The 17,747-nt window shown below is 49.3% G+C and overlaps 1 protein-coding gene across 1 annotated transcript; it reads right to left on the reverse strand.

The window, feature by feature from the left end:
• Positions 1 to 1,566: 1,566 nt before the first annotated feature.
• On the reverse strand, positions 1,567 to 5,780 carry CXXC4 (CXXC finger protein 4). Its single transcript, XM_058837980.1, has one exon. The coding sequence runs from the start codon at positions 5,761 to 5,763 to the stop codon at positions 4,546 to 4,548; it is 1,218 nt and encodes a 405-aa protein (XP_058693963.1). The 5' UTR covers positions 5,764 to 5,780; the 3' UTR covers positions 1,567 to 4,545.
• Positions 5,781 to 17,747: the final 11,967 nt, after the last annotated feature.

Below are 17,747 nucleotides of genomic sequence, written 5' to 3' on the forward strand. Positions count from 1 at the left end.
AGATCAGGCACTGGTGAGCAAAGGTGTAGCTGCTCTGGTCTCTGCTGGAGGTGGCAGTAGGAGGCCTGGCATTGTCCCCAAGAACCTCCAGAAGCCAAAAGGAAAACTCATCACTGAACATATGTTTATCCCAGACATGCAGTATCTGAACGAAAATGACAAAACCTCATGGCAAAATGAGCAACAAAGGTCAGATCTTGCACTGCTTCTCAGTTCCTCCCCTCCCTGCTCACTCTGTCACAGCAGGATCATATACCACGTTGGAAGCCCCAAGCAAGAGCATCACAGTCACGCAGTGAGGGCTCTCTTATGGTGCTAGCAGCCAGTTCCAGCACCAGGCACGTTCCCTGCAGGCTCAGACCCACAAACAGAAGAACAAGAGAACCCTGGCCGAGCACCAGGGGCACAAACAAGGAGGAAAGAGGAGAAAAACAGCACTCAGGGCTGATCAGAGCTTTGCAGCCAATGCCAATGTAAATTGTGCTCGGGGCAGACGGCAGTTCTTGCTCCAGCTGTAAACGCCCGGGAACAAGGACTGCTTTTTTGCCCTTTTGCAAAGTGTTTAACATATGCACACAGGGAGCCTCGGCCAGATGGAGGGCTACGAGGCAGTGGCAGGCAGGAGAGACAGCCTGTCACAGAGCCACGCTGCTGATGTTTAGTGATGAACGGCAACACGAGCTACAAGGTGGTCTTCCTTTCCACCTTCCAGTTAGCCCGTTGGATCGTGTTAGCCGCCTGCTTCTTATCAGACTTTACAGTTCCCCCTCACCACCGCTCAATTCCATCATGCCGTCACTTAACTTGTGCATGTAATTTAAAGCCAGATAGACGGCAGGGAAATTGCTTCCTCTGAGGCCCCTACTAATTGACCCCTATCCACAGAGCTCAGCAGTCTTCCCTTAACAGCGCTCACACGCGCTACCGCAACACGAAGTGCAAGTTCGGAGGTTGCCAGCGCAGCCTCTCTCCCCTGTGGCAATGCCATATGGTGTTAAGACTTTCAGGATCAGACGCCGTTCCTGCTGAAATCAATCATCACAACCTATCCCTGGAGAAGGCCATCTCAAAATCCCACTGGCTCGAAGCGCAGCTCAGCGAGGTGCCTCGGATTGGGAGGCTGGTATTGACTCAATCAGGTTGGTATGCAAACGCTCACTTTAATAGCGCACATATCAATTAGCTGGGCTGTTACAAAGGGAGCAAGTGGTGCCTGCTACGACGACAGCATGCCTAAACAGCTGATATTTCACATTTGGCAAGACCCTTCAGCCCCTGCCAACGCAAGTCAGCCTCTCTGGCTGAGCTTGCTGCCACGCTAATGAAAATGTGCGCTGGGGCAACTGAGATTCATACACTGAATGGGGTTCACTTAAAAGGATGTAATCTACCGTCAGGCACCTAATCTTCATAACCTGCAGCAGAAGTTACAGGCATGTGCACCAATCAGAGGAAAATAAGTACTCTCTATGGGTAAATAAAGATTATGTCTCTTTAAACTGATTGTAAATCTGAATGAACACAGAATATACATACACAAGTAGGCAGCGTGCAACATGACGTCAATCTGATTTTTATAGATTTATTATTGCCGTACATAAAATTTCCTAGTAATAATAACATTCTATGAAAAATACTAGAGCATTGGGACACTTTTAATGTGAAAACAGTACAAGAAAAGTACGAAAAAATAATTCAAGTGTTTAAAAAAAAATGCTGGGCAAGAAGCATTCCATGAAAAATGCAAGGGTCAGGAACTGGAAAGCATTCACGTGAATCTGTCTTCAACCCCATATCCTATCCTTGAAAGTTATATCCTATGCCTTCATTGCACCAGTAGAAGAGATTTAAGGGAAAAGGAAAGAAATGACAGTTTATTGGCTTTTTTCTAATTTTTCATTTGTTTTTAAACATGGTTCCACCCCCTGCCATAAATCACCCCCGCAATTTGCAGCCACTGTTGAGCACAAGTCAAGAATCATCTAAGTGTGTAGTGGAATGTAAGCCCCTCAATCCTTGACACATATCCATGGAAGCGTGCCTACCGAGGTGCCAGGGGATCATCCCCACAGAGCTGTGGATTCCCCAGGAGCACAGGCCAAATGAGTCCCTCCAGCCACTCACTCCGCAGGGAGACTGTCCTTGCCCACCCCCAACACCAACACCACTGCTGCAGGGCCCTCGTGGAGGCCCTGTCACCCTCTGACACCCTTACAGCTGGTGGCCGTACAGCCAGAGCACTGATGCTGCACCTGTGCTCTAGGCAGCCCTCCTGTCACCGTATTGGTTAAGTTTTTTATAAAGAAAGAAGACATAAGGAAAACAACCATATAAGTCAGTTATTCTTCCTCTCCTCCTGAGAAACAGCACTTCTGTAAAGAAATTAGCCATATCCTGTGACAAAACTTTGTGATGGGCCATGACCTGCAGAGAAGTGATGCCTTGCTGACATCTCCACAGCTGGAAAGAGAAACCTGTTTCCTTTGAGTCACAGTACAGCAGCAGAGGAGCTTTTGTGTTTATGTATCTGATGGAGAGCAAGTGGGGGAAAGAAAGAATGAAGAAGAGGTGGAGGCAGGTGGTTATGAGAGCACACAAGTGGCTAATTAAACCATAGGTTTTACTAGTCACAGTGGTTAAACAATTTTAACGGGATGCTAATTCTCATAGCATGCCTGAAAAGTTTTTAACGCTACCAAACACCTTTGTCAGGAGCAAGGTAGTTCTGGAAACGTGCTCAGAGATGCACACAAACCCACAGGAAGATCTGATAATGTACAAATTCGTTTCTTCCAGAGATAGCTCACTTTCTGCACAAATCGATAAACCATCAGGACCTATCATTTATCACAAATATTAAATCCCAGCAGCACCCTGTTTGCAAGCCTAATGAGGGAACCTGGCACACAAAGGCACTCTCAGTGCTGAGTCGTGTGGGGGGAATTCTCCACGCCTCTGGTTCAGGGAGTCTCTTTTAGGCTGTACTCAGCATTAACAGAGCAGGGCATTAACTATCCTTGTTGCAAACTTGCTAAAGAATCAACAGAGGGATATTATAGAGGATAACAAGAGCTGAAAACCCAGTCTAGCTTCTATCCCCTTGGAAGTCCATCCTGGTTTTTGTGTTAGTGATGTTGGGTCACTATTCACAAAAAAAGAGCTAAAAGGATGCAGAGCTACAAATGAAACTTTCAGCAAGGACAGTTCAGTCTTGGAAGAAGGAATTAATTAGTTGTTTTGATGAGGCTGGTTAGGAAAGAGTTAATGCTATCAGCCAAACGTCAGTTAACCCCCAAATGTTGCTTTCGTCCCATGGCAGTGTCAATACCAACACTGTTATCTCAATTTATTTAATACAGAACAAATTAATTGGCTCTAAGTGTTGCTTTTTCCCTGGAATCCCTCATCCCATCTCTTCTTGGAGAGAGCTCCTGCAAGCAATGAGCAAGGGAATAAACCGCTATGCAAACACACACAGGCGCACACACACAACAGAGGGAAGTTGCAATTTCTCACTTAGTTGCTGATTTCTGTGACTACAAATCTTGGTGTCACCCGCCACAAACTACTCCTCTGTACTAAATCCATCATCCTCGACACCTTCAGACACATCTGAGATGCGTGTCGAACCAGCAACACTATAATTTTAATAATGACAAGGAATTAAGTATGATTACTACTCTTTCCTCTCACTTGTTTCCTTCCCCTAATGATACCATCCAATTGCCATTTTCCTCACGGTTGTGTATTTTGGTTCCCATTGTCTGTCGCGCCCGATACAATAACTGAAATGTCTGCGACACGGGATCTGCCTGTCTCTCGCACGTCTAGCAAATCTGAAAACCTGTTGTTACAGCTTTGGGGAACACAATACATTGTCAGCTCAGAGGAAACGTTGTAAAAATAATCGCACATACAGTTCAGTCAGAAATCAGTTCAGTCATACCTGTGCTATTCTTCCATTGTGTTTAATACACCACAAGCAGGTTATTTTATAAAAGACATTGCCAAAGAGATCACTTGGGTGCGTTTCACCTACTACTGGGATCCATGGCCCGTTGTCTGTCTGGGACAAACTGCTACCAGCCAGCCTGGAGATGAACTTGCCATTGCTTTCCCTGAACTTCTGACAGCGAGAGCCTGGTGTTCAGCTAAAACTTTCCCTTTCCCACCTCCCCGTTCCTACAAACCTCCCCGAATCGTCATGATTGCCATTAATTAAAAAAGGGGAAAAAAAAAAAAAAGGTAGAGAGAGAAATAAGAAAAAAAGAATAAGTAAAAGAAAACGGAACCAGAGAGCCAGCAGTCTTATGGAAACAGCACGGCAGGTAAACCAGGTTAGCTTCGTTCCGTAAGGGCCACGAGCTGGCGGGGCGGGGGCCGGCGCCCCCCGGCCGTCCCTCCTCGGCCCGGGGCCGGGGGCCAGCGGCCGGGGCCCGGCTCGGCGGGGCGCCGCGGGAGGCGGCGTTTCTCTTCCCTGCGGGGCGGAGAGGGGCGGGCGGCGGGGCCGCGCCGCGGGGAGCCGCGCCCGCGGCGGGGGCTCCCTCAGAGCCTGAAGGAGGCCTCGGAGAAGGGATGCTGCATCTTGAAGCTAGACAAGAAGCACTGGAGGGGCGGGGGCAGGGGGTTGAGGAGGGACGGCGGGAGGCTGGGGAAAAAGAAATCATCTCCTCTGACCTCTAACGAAGTGCCCGGTTTTTTCTTAAGCTCTTCACATTTCCTAAATTTGCAGATCTGGTGTCCCGTTTTGCGGTTCCTGCAACTGCTGCAGACTCCACAGTTGATGAGCCGCTTGCAGGGCACGCACACCCCGCAGCGTTTCCGCTTCTTCTTGGCGGGGTTGCCCGCCCCGGCCCCGGCCCCGCCACCGGTGCCGCCGGCCCCCCCGCCGCCTCCGCCGCCACCGCCGCCGCCGCCTCCGCCGCCCCCCGCGCCGGCGGCGGCGCCCAGGGCGGAGGCGGGCGAGGCCGAGGCGTGGCTCTGCGGGCAGTCCGCCAGGTTGGCGATCTGGAAGGCGCTGTCTGTGACGGCGGCCGAGGCCGCGGCGGGGGAGTGCAGGGCCGTCATGACGATGACCCCGGGGGGCAGGGAGAGGCCGCCCAGCGCCGGGATGGCCGAGAAGGTGCCGACGCGGTCGGGGAGGTTCATGATCTCGGCTTCGGCGGCGCCGCACTTAAGCTTGTTCATGCACTCGCCGGCCAGCGGCCGGCAGTGCTCGGGGGCGAGGGTGGAGAGGAAGTTGCCGTTGGCCATGGGCAGGGCGGGCTGCTCGGCCGGCGGGCAGCCGGGCTTGCCCAGCCGCTGCGAGTCGCTCCGGTGGTGCATGCCGCCCCTGCCGGCGTGCAGCGAGGAGGCGGCGGCGGCGGCCGCGGAGGCGGCGGCGGCGGCGGCAGCGGAGGAGGAGGAGGAGGAGGAGGGCTTCCTCGCGCCGCCCGCCGCGCCGCCGCCGCCGCCGCTGCCCCAGAGCATGGCGGTGGCGGCGGCGGCCGTGGCGGTGTCGCAGTTCCAGGGGGACATGCCGATGCGGGCGGCGGCGGCGGCGGCCGCGCTGGGGAAGATGGGGGTGGTGATGCGGGCGATCTTGGCCGCCTGGGGGAAGGCGCCGCCGTTGGTCTTGTAGAAGGTGGCGAAGGAGCGGTACCTCTCCATCTCCGAGTTGTAATCCACAAGGCTGTTGAGGGCCCCCTCGGGCAGGTGGCTGTCCTTGGGCAGCCCCGGCGCCTCGGGGTTGGGGCCGCTCTCCACGCACACGTTGGTGTTCATGGTGGCCGGGGCGAGGGGGGCGGCAGGGAGGGACGGGACGAGGGGGCTGGGGGCCGGGGGGACAGGGACGGGGCGGGGGGGGGGTCGCTTAATCCTCCTCCTCCTCCTCCGGACGCATCCTCCCCGCGGTCGGTGCTTGGCCGGGCAGCCGTTCCTCCGGCATCCTCACGGGAGCTGCCGCAGCTGAAACACAAAAAGTCATTTCCGAGGGGGTGCGCGCGCGCGGGGGGCGCTCACGGCCGCCCACGGCCACCCCGGGGGAGGGGGGAGCACACACGGGTGGGAGGCACACGCCGCCCTACCCGCGGGCAGAGGGCTCGAAGCGCCGGCCCGGGTGGAGCAAGCCCGGTCCCGGGACGAGATGGGGGGCGGGGGACACGACACGGGGGCCGGGACCTGCCCACCTACCAGCACCGGGAAAAATGAAAAGGCAGGGAGAAAGGGCAGGGGGGGGAAATAAATCAAAGGAATTAGAAAAAAAAAAAAAAAAGGAAAAAGAGGGAGGTGGGGGAGGGAGCCGCCAGCTGCCACGGTGTCCTTCTGAGCCCGGCGGTCATTAGCTGCCTGCCGGCACAGCTGGCTCCGCCGGGCGCTGGTTGCGGCGGCACCGGCTCCCCCGGCAACCCCCCCCCCCGCCGCCTCCGGGTACGGGGGGGCTGCCTGCAGGCCGCGGGGGGCACGGGGCTAGGTTTAAAAAAAAAAATACTTAAGCAATTTCACAGCCTGTGATCCCGGCGCCTGCAGCTGTACTAACGACGGAGTATTCATCCCAGCCTCTCGGGGAGGATTCCCCGCCACCGCCGCCGGGGACTGCGCAGGGAGGTCTGGGGACACGCACACCGAGACGGGGACAGCCCCTCTGCGGGCGCCGCGGGGCAGGGGCTGCGCCGAGAGACAGCCCGGGAGCGCTCGGGAGGGCACGTCGCTGTACCTGCCGAACTAGACCTCAGCGGGGAAAGATGGCTTTCTGCTTCAGGCTAGGAAAGTTTAGGAGGGGGCTAAAGGACACGGCGTCCGTTTTATTTCCCACCGCCCTCTTTTTCCCCCAGGGAGGTGAAGGGTATTTTAATTCGTGGCAACGAGGAAGGTATATTATGGCAGCCTGCGCGAACTAAAGCAAAACATAAGCATAACTTAAAAAGCCCTCAGTTTATGAACACTGCCTCTTTGTTTTCCAGATGCTCTACCTGAATAGTTCGGATTTCCAGCATCTTTTCTGATGTAGGGCTATCAGAAACGCTCACTCTTGAGGCACTTGTGGGGCTACGTCTAGTTTCCAGACTCCGGTATGTTTAGTTCAAAATGGTTATCAATTACGGTAATTACGATCATAATTAGATTAATGAACCGTTTGCAGCCCAACCTACCGAGTGCAAAAACTTCATCTTCTCCCAACGTCGTGCACTGAAAGCGGGCTTTATGTAAACAAATCCAGATGAAGGGAGCGTAAATCTAAAGAAGGAACCTCACCCCGGGCTGCACTGGGGACTGGCGGGCGTCTTTCCGTCGGGGGAAAAAAAAAAGAAGAAAAAAAAAAAAAAAAAAAAAAGACCCCAAGCTCGCAGGAGCCACCTCTGTGTTTCCACGTCAGGGAAAAACCCAGACTCTCGCTGCCTTCAGAGGTCTAGTGGCAATACAAAGGCTGCCCCGGAAAGCTCTAGGCTAAGCGTCGTCTTGTGGAGGGATGCGAAGGATTTGCTTACAGCGAAAGAAAAAAAACCTCTCCCGTTTCCAGAAAGGAAAACCTAGCTGCATGTCCCCGATAACAACTACTCAATAAAACTAGTTTTGCCAGCCATGTGTACGAAAGCCACGCATCTGGTAAGGAATAAAATGTTAGCGTTCAGCCTTTTATGCCTGAAGTCATATGCATTTTCTTGCCCTATTTCCCCCAGCATTAAACTGGCTTCTCTCCACAAAACCTTCCCTCGCTGGCTACCTTTTCTCTCCTCGCGATCCCCTCGCAGGCTTTATTGCCACCAGCAGCGAGAAAATGATGGTGCCCACCAACCGGGTCATTATTGTTTAATCGATGCATCTCCGGAGCATGAAAAGGGTACCCGAGACGCAGTTATTGATTTCCCTCTCCCTCTAACTATCGCCTTCTTTTCCACGAATGAAATAAATAAATAGAAATTGCTAGCCGGGCTTTGCGATTCTGTCCCTGCTTAAGCTAAATGTGACCGTACATGTTCAATATTGCATGTCTGCTCTGCCAAAGACAGAGGGATCAAAGGTCATATTTAACATTCAGGAGGAGGGGCGGGTGCAGATTAATTAATAAATTAATATAGCGACGCCTTTTATTGCCCAAGTCTAGCATTAATCTACTTTTACGATCCCAGAGGACAAGAACAACAGAAAAAAAAAGAGCCCCCAACAAACCCACAAAATTAAAAAAAAAACCAAACAAAAACACAAACGACCCACCCCGCTAAAAAACCCCCACAACTAAAACACAAAACCACACACACAAAAACCAAAAAAAAACAAAAGAAAAAAACACGCGAAGAATAAGGGGGAAAAAGATGAGGGGGGAAAGCAAACCAGTCACTTACCAGGCTCTTTATTTGGGGGGGCTTGAGTGTGCAGACGCTACCAGCCTGTCTGCCTTTAATTAGTTGCACATCAGTCCCTAACACAAAGAAGAAGAAGAAGAAGAAAAATATCCAGATGTGCCTTGGCAGCTCCTCAATTACAACTTTGATACTTGTAAACAAACTGCGAGGGGCGGTGGGGAAGGTGGGGGGGGCGGGGGGGATAAATTAAGCCGCCGATCCACTAAACAAATACCTGTAAGTGGCTTTTTTCCCCCCTCTCCCTCTCTCGCTCGTTGCAGAGAAAGGAGGAGGAGGGGGGAGCAGGGGAGGCGGCGGGGGGCGAGGAAGGAGCAGGCACAGAGGGAGGGCGGGCGGGAGGGAGTGTGCGTGTGTGTGTCTGTGTGTGTGTGCGTGTGCGCGGTGGTCTCCTCTGCCGGCGCGCTGCTCGCCGCCCGTCTCCCGGCGCCCGCCCTCGCACACAGCGCCGGGAGTGCGTGTGCGTGTGGCGGTGCGGGGGAGGGGAGGGCGGGGGCGGGCGGGAGGCGATCGCCGCCGAGGTGAGGGAGCGCGCCGGGAGGACGCAGGGATGCGGACACCCGCCGCTGCCGCTGCCGAGCGCCGGCGGGGCCGCCGCCGAGCGGCGCGCACGGGCCGCGGCGCAGCGCGGGGGCCGCCCCCGCCGCCGCCCCCTGCGCTCCCTCCCGCGGCGGGGGCGCTGCGGCCGCGGCCGCCCGGTGCGGGGCTGCCGGCGGGGCGGGGCCGCGCCGCGCCGCAGAGGGGAGGGGAGGGGGCGGCGGCGGGGGCGCGCCCTGTCACCCTCCCCGCGGGCGGGCGGGGAACTGCCGGCAAACTTTGTGCCCCGGGAAGTTGGCGGAGGGGAGCGGCGGTTCCCCCCCGGCCCCGCCCGGCCCGGCTCTGCCCGGCGGGCTGGAGCGGCAGGCAGGTGCCCCGGTCAGCGCACGGCCACGCAGCATGTAATTTTTCACGCGCGTTCGCAGATCTCTAATGACTACCAACCCCCGAGCGCGCTATAATTTTATTTTCTTTTTCAGACGCGTGAGGAGCTGCAGATTTCAGGCGTAGTTAGGCGAAATGGAGCCAGCTGAACCGTGGATGTTACACAAGTGTCTCGACACTCACCAGAAGTACTTTCCCAACGTTTGCCCTTTGAGGTGCCAGAGCCCAGGAGGTGCATGGCACCTGTCCTGGCAGGCCATGCGTACCCCGCACCTGAACTGCCAACACTGAAACGCATCTCTTTACAAGCCACTGATGTACAGGTACTGCATGCAAACACACTACAGTTCCTTAAAGAATTTCAGCAAACTATTAGAAAAAAAGCCAAGCCCACCTGCCTTCCCCGGAGTTCTTGCGAGCACAATAAAGGGCCTATATTCACTGAATAAATTTTGCATCGCAAGTTCTTCATTCAGCCCCTCTTGGTACCTCCAGAGTGAGGTACTTACAGAGCCATTGCTGCAGCCTGGTGCTGCCAGCATGGGCACTAAACAGTTAAGAAATGTATATTTCTGCCAAGAAAATAATTTTAACTCTTTGTAAATTACAGAAAGAGACGGGGAAATTTCATTGGTTTTATATGCAAGTCAATGAAGGATTTATGTGCAGACTGAAGTTTTATTTCCTTCTACTCCAAGCTGAATTCAAGCTCGGGGTGCTCAACTCTACAGAATTACCTCAAGGGAGAACACTGCAGGAACCTTTTCCCAGGAGCAGCAACACAAGGTGAATTTTAACAGTGGGGTTTGGCAAGGACCAGCAGCCTCGTGGCCAATGCTCCATCAAGTGAGACTGACTGGTACAGATGAGGGACAGTTTTGGTCAATCAGGTAGGTCGCAGATCTGCAAGAAGTCATGCCCCTGGCATTTATGTTATGGATTGGTACACTTCATTTGGAAGCAGTACAGTTTATCTAGCTGATTAGCTGCCTCTAACCATATGATATGCATTCTAAAATACCCCTAAACATGGATTTACATAATAAAGCATAACCTCCCAACTAGGTAGCGTCATCCTTTATGACAGTTGTGCTGCCTTTTTCAAAGTCTTTTCTGTTTTGATACATTTTAACACAAACTTATGGGGAGGGGGGAACACAAATGAGGGGAAACGGTGTTTCAGTAATGTCACGAAGTGACAAAAAACAAGAGCTTTTCCTGTTGAGGTTCATTCCGTACCACTTTTCTCCCAAATTAGTTGTCAAAAGCCATATGCAATACTCCAAACACTAAGGACGTTTTTCAAACACAGACTTCTCCTGAACTCCAAACTTCCTTTAATCACAACCTGTGTCTCACTTAAGCAATCCTTTCCGAGTTAATTTATTACTCTTGAAGGAGTTACATTTTTAATAGGCTAAAAGAGGAAAAGGGGAAAACTCTGATAATCTTTTCTCATGCATAAGGAAGACCATTTCATGTATTTTTTAATTGTCAAGTGAATTAAATTGCAGTGCTATATATAACTTTTCTACTCCAGCCTGGAAAGTTTTACACTTTTTTGATGTTGGGGAAGAAGTGTGGAACCCAGTTCAGATGTGGTTGGTTTTGTTTTTGTTTTGTTTTTGGTTTTTTTCCCCAAAAACATTTTGTTTAGTAGAGTTTGAGGGCTTTGTTTGTTTGGGGGGGAGAGGGGCATTTCTGGGTTTTGTTTTGTTTTTGGATACAAATCTGTTTTATCTTACACCCTGTCCTCAGCCTGGGAGCTGAAGAGGACTGTTATGTTCAGGAGCCTATCGGTGAGGTAGCTACAACTGTCTCATGATGAGTCCTAAGAAAGCAATTCCAGATTATCTTTTTCACCCTAATCTCTGCTTTGATGGGTGGGAAATAAAGTTAAAAATCACAGGCTCTGATTTTTGTTCTAAAACCATTCCTATTTCATTTTTAGCAGGAATACAGCTAGAGCAGTAGGTTGTGACATGGGAACATGGGAGCTGCCCTGCCTTTGTAAATATTGAGCTTGTTCTGAAAGAAAGTTGCAAAAAAAGGAAACAAACTGAAATTCACATTCAGTTCTTGTTCATTCTGCTACTGACTCTAGTGTGTATCTACAAAGTGACCACTGTAAACCTACTCTGATCCATCAAGTATTATAAGCATTGTACCAGAAATAGAAAAAGGAGGTGAAGCAAACCCTTGGAGAATTCAGCAGTTCATTAGACTGCAAGCTGGAGTTTTGGGTTTTTTTCCAGTATCATTACTCTTTCCTTTCTTGTGCTCTTTTCCTAGGCCTCTTAAAGCTCATGGATCCACTGTCAGGGCTAGACTCTGACCCTGTGGCTATGTTTGGGTTCCCTTCTGCTGGGGACAAGAGCTCTAAACTGGACATGCTGCAATTCTGATTCTCCTCTGGGTGGTCCACGTGGCACACATCCTGAGCAGGCTAACCTTGGGGTGTGGGCCTGTGTTACAGAACTGTGGACGGGGACTGGAAAAGTAGCTGCTTCTGCTGCCCTCCCTTTCTCATTAGGAAATCTCCCACCTTGAAATGGAAATGGTAGATTTTCATTCAGGACCATGTCCTTTTACCTGCTTCCAGCTCTATGCCGCACCCCTTGATGAAAATGGAAATCGTGGCTCAGCTTTTCTCCACCCTCAGGAGAAACACGTTTCTGACACAGCCTTTCTTCTAGCACTAGTCTTGTGGGCACTCTGTACGGTCCTCTCCTTCTTAGATGAGGGTCAATTAAAAAAGAGATGCAGAAGTTTTCTCAAAATTCCCAAACGAAATTCTTTTTTACTTCATTGGCGCAAGAAACACACAGAAACATGGAGATGTCTTGTACACCATCCACAGCCATAACAGCATACCTGCACCCCATTGCCTGCAATCCCTCATAACTCTTTAACATCCTTTGAGCTACAAATTATTTCATGGACTCTCAGGAACCTGGGCTCCAATCTAACCTGAAAGCTGTGTGTTTTCACTGCCATGACACCAAACCCAGCTCCTCTTGAGCTGCAGTTCATCTCTGTGACTTAATGCAGTGTTTCCTTCCTTCCTTCCTTCCTTCCTTCCTTCCTTCCTTCCTTCCTTCCTTCCTTCCTTCCTTCCTTCCTTCCTTCCTTCCTTCCTTCCTTCCTTCCTTCCTTCCTTCCTTCCTTCCTTCCTTCCTTCCTTCCTTCCTTCCTTCCTTCCTTCCTTCCTTCCTTCCTGCCTTCCTGCCTTCCTGCCTTCCTGCCTTCCTGCCTTCCTTCCTGCCTTCCTGCCTTCCTGCCTTCCTGCCTTCCTGCCTTCCTTCCTGCCTTCCTGCCTGCCTTCCTTCCTGCCTGCCTGCCTTCCTGCCTGCCTGCCTTCCTGCCTGCCTTCCTGCCTTCCTGCCTTCCTGCCTTCCTGCCTTCCTGCCTTCCTTCCTGCCTTCCTGCCTTCCTGCCTTCCTGCCTGCCTGCCTTCCTGCCTGCCTTCCTGCCTTCCTGCCTTCCTGCCTTCCTGCCTTCCTCCCTCCCTCCCTCCCTCCCTCCCTCCCTCCCTCCCTCCCTCCCTCCCTCCCTCCCTCCCTCATGTAGTATTCCTCATTCTCAGAGTTGTACCCAGACAGGTCCTATTCACCTCCCTCATACCTGCCGCTCTTGATTTCCACACATGCAACCCATCCCAGCTCCCTGGCAAAGGGGGATGCTTCACTGCTTGCCAGCTACTGTGGAATTCTTGAATTGGTAAGGGTGAAGACCAGGCACAAACTAGTTTTTGTGTGCTGCGAGAAAAGACACCTGAGAACTGCTGAAAAGCACTATCTGCCAGCAAAATTCAGGTTAAACCCATCCCATTAGAATTTCTTGCTTTCATCCAGTATTACTGAAAACTACTCTCCTTTAGTTTGAAAGAAAATGCAGAGATTACTCCCTATTACAGACACCTACAAATATTTACTAAAATAATGTAGCAGAGGGATTTTTTAAAAAGTTATCACAGCTTAAACATTCCCATTACTTTGAATATGGTTTGATTCTGCTTCAGGTACAGACTCTTTCCTGATGCTTCCTAGGCAGGAATCCAGATTGCTGATTCCAATTATGCCAACTCCCAGAGGGCTCGATCCATCACCGATGCAAGTCAACAATTCAGCTCTGCATTTGATAGGATGCTGCCAGATGAGAAACAGCAGTGCCCAGGAAAAAGAAAGCATACAAGGATCCTTATTGTCTTGATATTGGGACTCTGACAGGACAGAGATTGAGAACTCTGAAACCTGGGTCCAAAGAGCTGGCTACTAGAACCATCTGGATTTGCTTAGATCAGCTCAGCACCTTCTGGTGTCTCTCTCCTGTGACTGACAGCTCATGTCAGTCCTATAGTTTAATTTCTTTATGGTTCTTAAGAGCTGCCCATTATTGGAGGGGGGCTTTTACCCTGTGAATGCTGCATGAATCCAAAGCCAGAGATGTCATGCCAGCAACTAACAAGGGGCTTTAAAATAACCACTTCCTGGCCAGTACACAGTAAGCATGGACTCATTCACCTAATCAGCTTTTGGGCTCCTCAGTGCTATGGCTGCATTCTGTTTTTTTCAAATGGCATTGCACCAACACTCTTCTGGGGCAGCTACTCAGAAAGTGTATTTGTTCTTTCAGGGCTTTCATGTCCCAAAAAATACTGTGAGAAAGGTTTGAATCACAGTTCAGGATTCCTGATAGTTTTTCTTTCCTTTTGGACCCTATTTTAAGACACTTCTCCATTTTTTGTCAAGTTTTACCTATTTGATCTAAAGTTCCCTGTTTGAGAGGTATGCAGCCTATAAAACCATTCAGCTGGTTTCCAGAGTTCATTCTTAACTAACACATTTTCTGTGCTAAAATAATAACTATCTAAGAACTACTTTTCTAAGGAGCTGTAGTGCCTTTGCACTTAGAAGCAAAAAGTTTGAAATTTGGTCATCATGAACATACCTCATTTGGCCAAACTGCACATATTTCTGAGTTATAAGAAAAAAATCTTAGTTCGCGCACAAGAGAATTGCTAGAAGTGCAACAGGGAAAATTTCTCTAAAGCGTCTAATTCTAGCTGATTTTTGAATAAGAATCCTTCTGTAGATATATTACCTGCACTGGAACTGCTAAGTGATGTGACAGTAGCAAAATGTCAGCATCAGCCAGAGTATTCAAATTTAGTGATCTCTTTTATCAGATTATCAAAGCAAGGAAGATATCCCAGAGAACAGAGACCATTGATGCTTGAGAAGCACATAGGTATCAGAGAGAGAACCTGTACAAATAGGGAATTTGGAATTCCAGTTTTGGAATATGGCTGTGTGGAGTTGGGACAACTGTGTGAAGGAAGACTGATGCTGAGACGGACCAGGGATTAAATGAGGAAACAATGCTGGGGGAGACTAGTATGCAATCTGCCATATGTACAGAACTGGTACAGTAAGGATTTCATGCGTAAGTTCAACTCAGGCATTTTCCAGATTGCCAGAACTTTAGTCTGTGACCTTTACAAACATTCTGGAGGTACTACCTCCTTGGCTTGGCTGCCTCTTGAATTTTGGTACTTGGAAGTGACAGGTTTTGCTCTATCCCTGTATGTAAGTTTTTGATGAGCTTGTTCCACTTTCACATTTCGTAAATTGGGGAGAGTTAAGACTTAATTAAAAAGCAGAGTTTTGTCAAACACAATCTTCAGATGAATGACAGTCATCTCATGGCAGGTTTTCATATCACTGTGATCAAACACCTCTGGGAAAACACAGCAATATAAAATCAAGCTCATACCACTGAGCTGTGATTTTGACCCTGGGATGCCCAGGATAGCTGCATCAAACTATTCCAGATTCTGTTGGTCTGGAAGAGCATCTGAAACCAAAGTAGTAAGTACATCAAACTTTTTCAGTACCTCATAAAACAACGAAAGAAAAAGTAGTGTCTGCTTCAGGTAATTTCTATAGGATGGAAAATTTGAATAGGATTTTTCTCTAGAGAAAAGTATTTTTTCTGTAGTTGTGATGTTGCACAGCTTTGGCTACTTTTTCATTGAAATAGCCTGAGATTCTGCTTTCATCTCAGTTCTCACACTCTGACAAAAAGACATGTATATTTTACTATCCAGTTTTGTTAATACTTTGCTCCCCTCATCTGTTGTCACGCTTTCACTGTTAAGACTAGTCTGAAATAAGCTTATGTTTTTAAATACTTGATTTCACATACTGCTATTTATGGTTAAGGCTTCCTTGGGAAGAATGACAATCACTCCTGACTCAAAGATGGTCTCAGTGCCAGAAGCACTTGTATCCTTCTATAGGCCATCATTCTGACTTACAATAAGCATTAGCAGGCAGAGGATGGCCATTTCCCTTACTCTTCCCTGAGGTCATGTTAATCATCCTTCGGCTTTACTGTCAGGAGGCATAAAAACGGGACTCCACTGCTCCACAGTGTAGGACTGACAGATGACCCAGAGAAGTACTGCTCATCCTCTGCTGATGTCCCCAGAATCTGCTTCTTTCTCTCATTTCAGAGGTATTCTACAGATGAACAGGGGTGCAAAGGCCAGCTGGCTTCTCCACATATCGAGTGGTTTAAAAGGTGTTCCAAGTAGCTAGATACTCACAGCACAATGTCTGGCATTTAGATGACCACAACTAAGCACCTCCTTTGTAAAGCAGAACACTCAGCAGCAGGTGTTGTTTCACAGAGAAGGTAATTGCTGAAGTTTAGATAATACCAGTTTCCATCATTTTACCACTGTTACCTCAGTTCCCCGAATACTTTTCAATATTTACCTACTTACAGCTGTGGACCCAGAGGTTCAAGAAAGAAGATGCTGGAAAAGGGAATTAATATTCCAGATGCCAGTGTGGGGTCAGAAGAATACACTACAATCCCAAAAATAGCAACAAAATGTTGCTGGACTTGGGAAGAAGAATGAACACAGTGAAAAGCAAGCACAAAAACCCCCACAAACTGATAAGAGTTTAAGAAACATGGAGAAAAAAGTATTGTGATGATTTAACAAGAAAATCAGGGCAGAACAAAGCACAGAAGGCACCACAAGGGACATGAGCAAACTTTCTTGTTTCAACAAGATAGCTATCCTTTCTCACACGTGTGCAATCCTGTCCAAACTTGCTGTCACACAAATATTTTAAGCTGCTCTCTCCTGCCAGCAAGAGTTGTTATCATGGCAGCCGGTGCTGTGTTGCTGAGACGAGCCCCCAGAGAAAGCCCTCTCGCCTCTCACTCACACACTGGTGTGCCGGTGTGATTCCCTGTGATTCCTGGCACACCGTCCTACGTGCTCGGAATGGCGGGCACGTTTCACTGAGTGCTCCAGCCCTTTCTGGGTGTAACTTTAGCCCCCTTGAGGAGTCACATACCTGCTTTAGGCTGCATCTGCAGAACAGAAGAAACAAAGCCCTGAGCGCAGAAATCTTGTTAAAACATGCTATAGGCAGACCAGGAGATTTTATCAGCCAATTGAACAAGGACCAATACAGCTTCATTCTTGAACATTTGTTTGTTATCAGTGCTCTGCTGAATCTGTTTGATTCCAAGTCACAAAAGCTTTACTCTAAGCAGATGACAGAAATGCCCATTGTTGATTAATGTTATTATTTTATTACTCCTGGTTCTTAATGGCCCAAGATATTTCAGCTAATAATTGAGATCAAGTAACAGGGCTATTTCTTTTCTACCTGGACTGTATGTAAGTCTGTCTGGCTGTCTATCAATCTATCTATAACACCCATGCAAATATGTTAGGGTAGAACTCCACATACTCAGTATGCGAAGTTTTTCTTAAAATTTCTCAAGCCTATTTAATATTCAGGTTTGCTGTTACACAAAGCAGTAAACAGACCAAAAACCAATTGGCCTTATAGACATAAAGTGAACATTAAGGCTATAATCAACAGTATTGTCAAAGTATCTAGAAAAAATTATTTTATCATGTATAGCAAAGATGGGTTTCTTGAGACTTCTAATGAAAGCTGATATAGCCATTATCTGATTACTGTAACATACACTCAATCATTAATACAAAAGTCCTCTTTAATGATCTTCATTTTATGCCCACAGCCATCCTAGGAGGAAGCCAGGAGGTGGGAAAGGGGAAGTAGTGCTTCTTGCTTTTGTTTATGTCAGTTCCAATGGGGTTGTGACACTGAAGAATGCTAATTTGAGACTGATGTGTATTTCTTTGCCCTGATCAGAAAATGTGGGTCAGACTTATGAGGTCAGCAGTATTTGATGTCCTGAGGGCAAAATGATGCTATTCAAGACTAATACAGAGGCTGTGCTGGTCTTCTCTGGTCCCAGGGGTTGCCAGTTGGCCCATTAAGTGTAAATCCATGTTCTCTATTGCAGCTGTGCTGAACCAAGTCCTGCTGTGAGAAAGGAGCTCTGCCCTGGCATCTACGTAGAAATGATGATCCTGCTCTTCAGGAGAAAAAACATGGAGAAAGTAAAGATGTGTAAGGAGTCCGGTAA

Source organism: Poecile atricapillus, chromosome 4 (genome assembly GCF_030490865.1).
Source record: "Poecile atricapillus isolate bPoeAtr1 chromosome 4, bPoeAtr1.hap1, whole genome shotgun sequence".
Classification (NCBI taxonomy): domain Eukaryota; kingdom Metazoa; phylum Chordata; class Aves; order Passeriformes; family Paridae; genus Poecile; species Poecile atricapillus.

Bases quoted from the DNA above. Each gene is read 5' to 3' on its own strand.
- CXXC4 (XM_058837980.1), bottom strand. From the start codon at position 5,763: ATGAACACCAACGTGTGCGTGGAGAGCGGCCCCAACCCCGAGGCGCCG.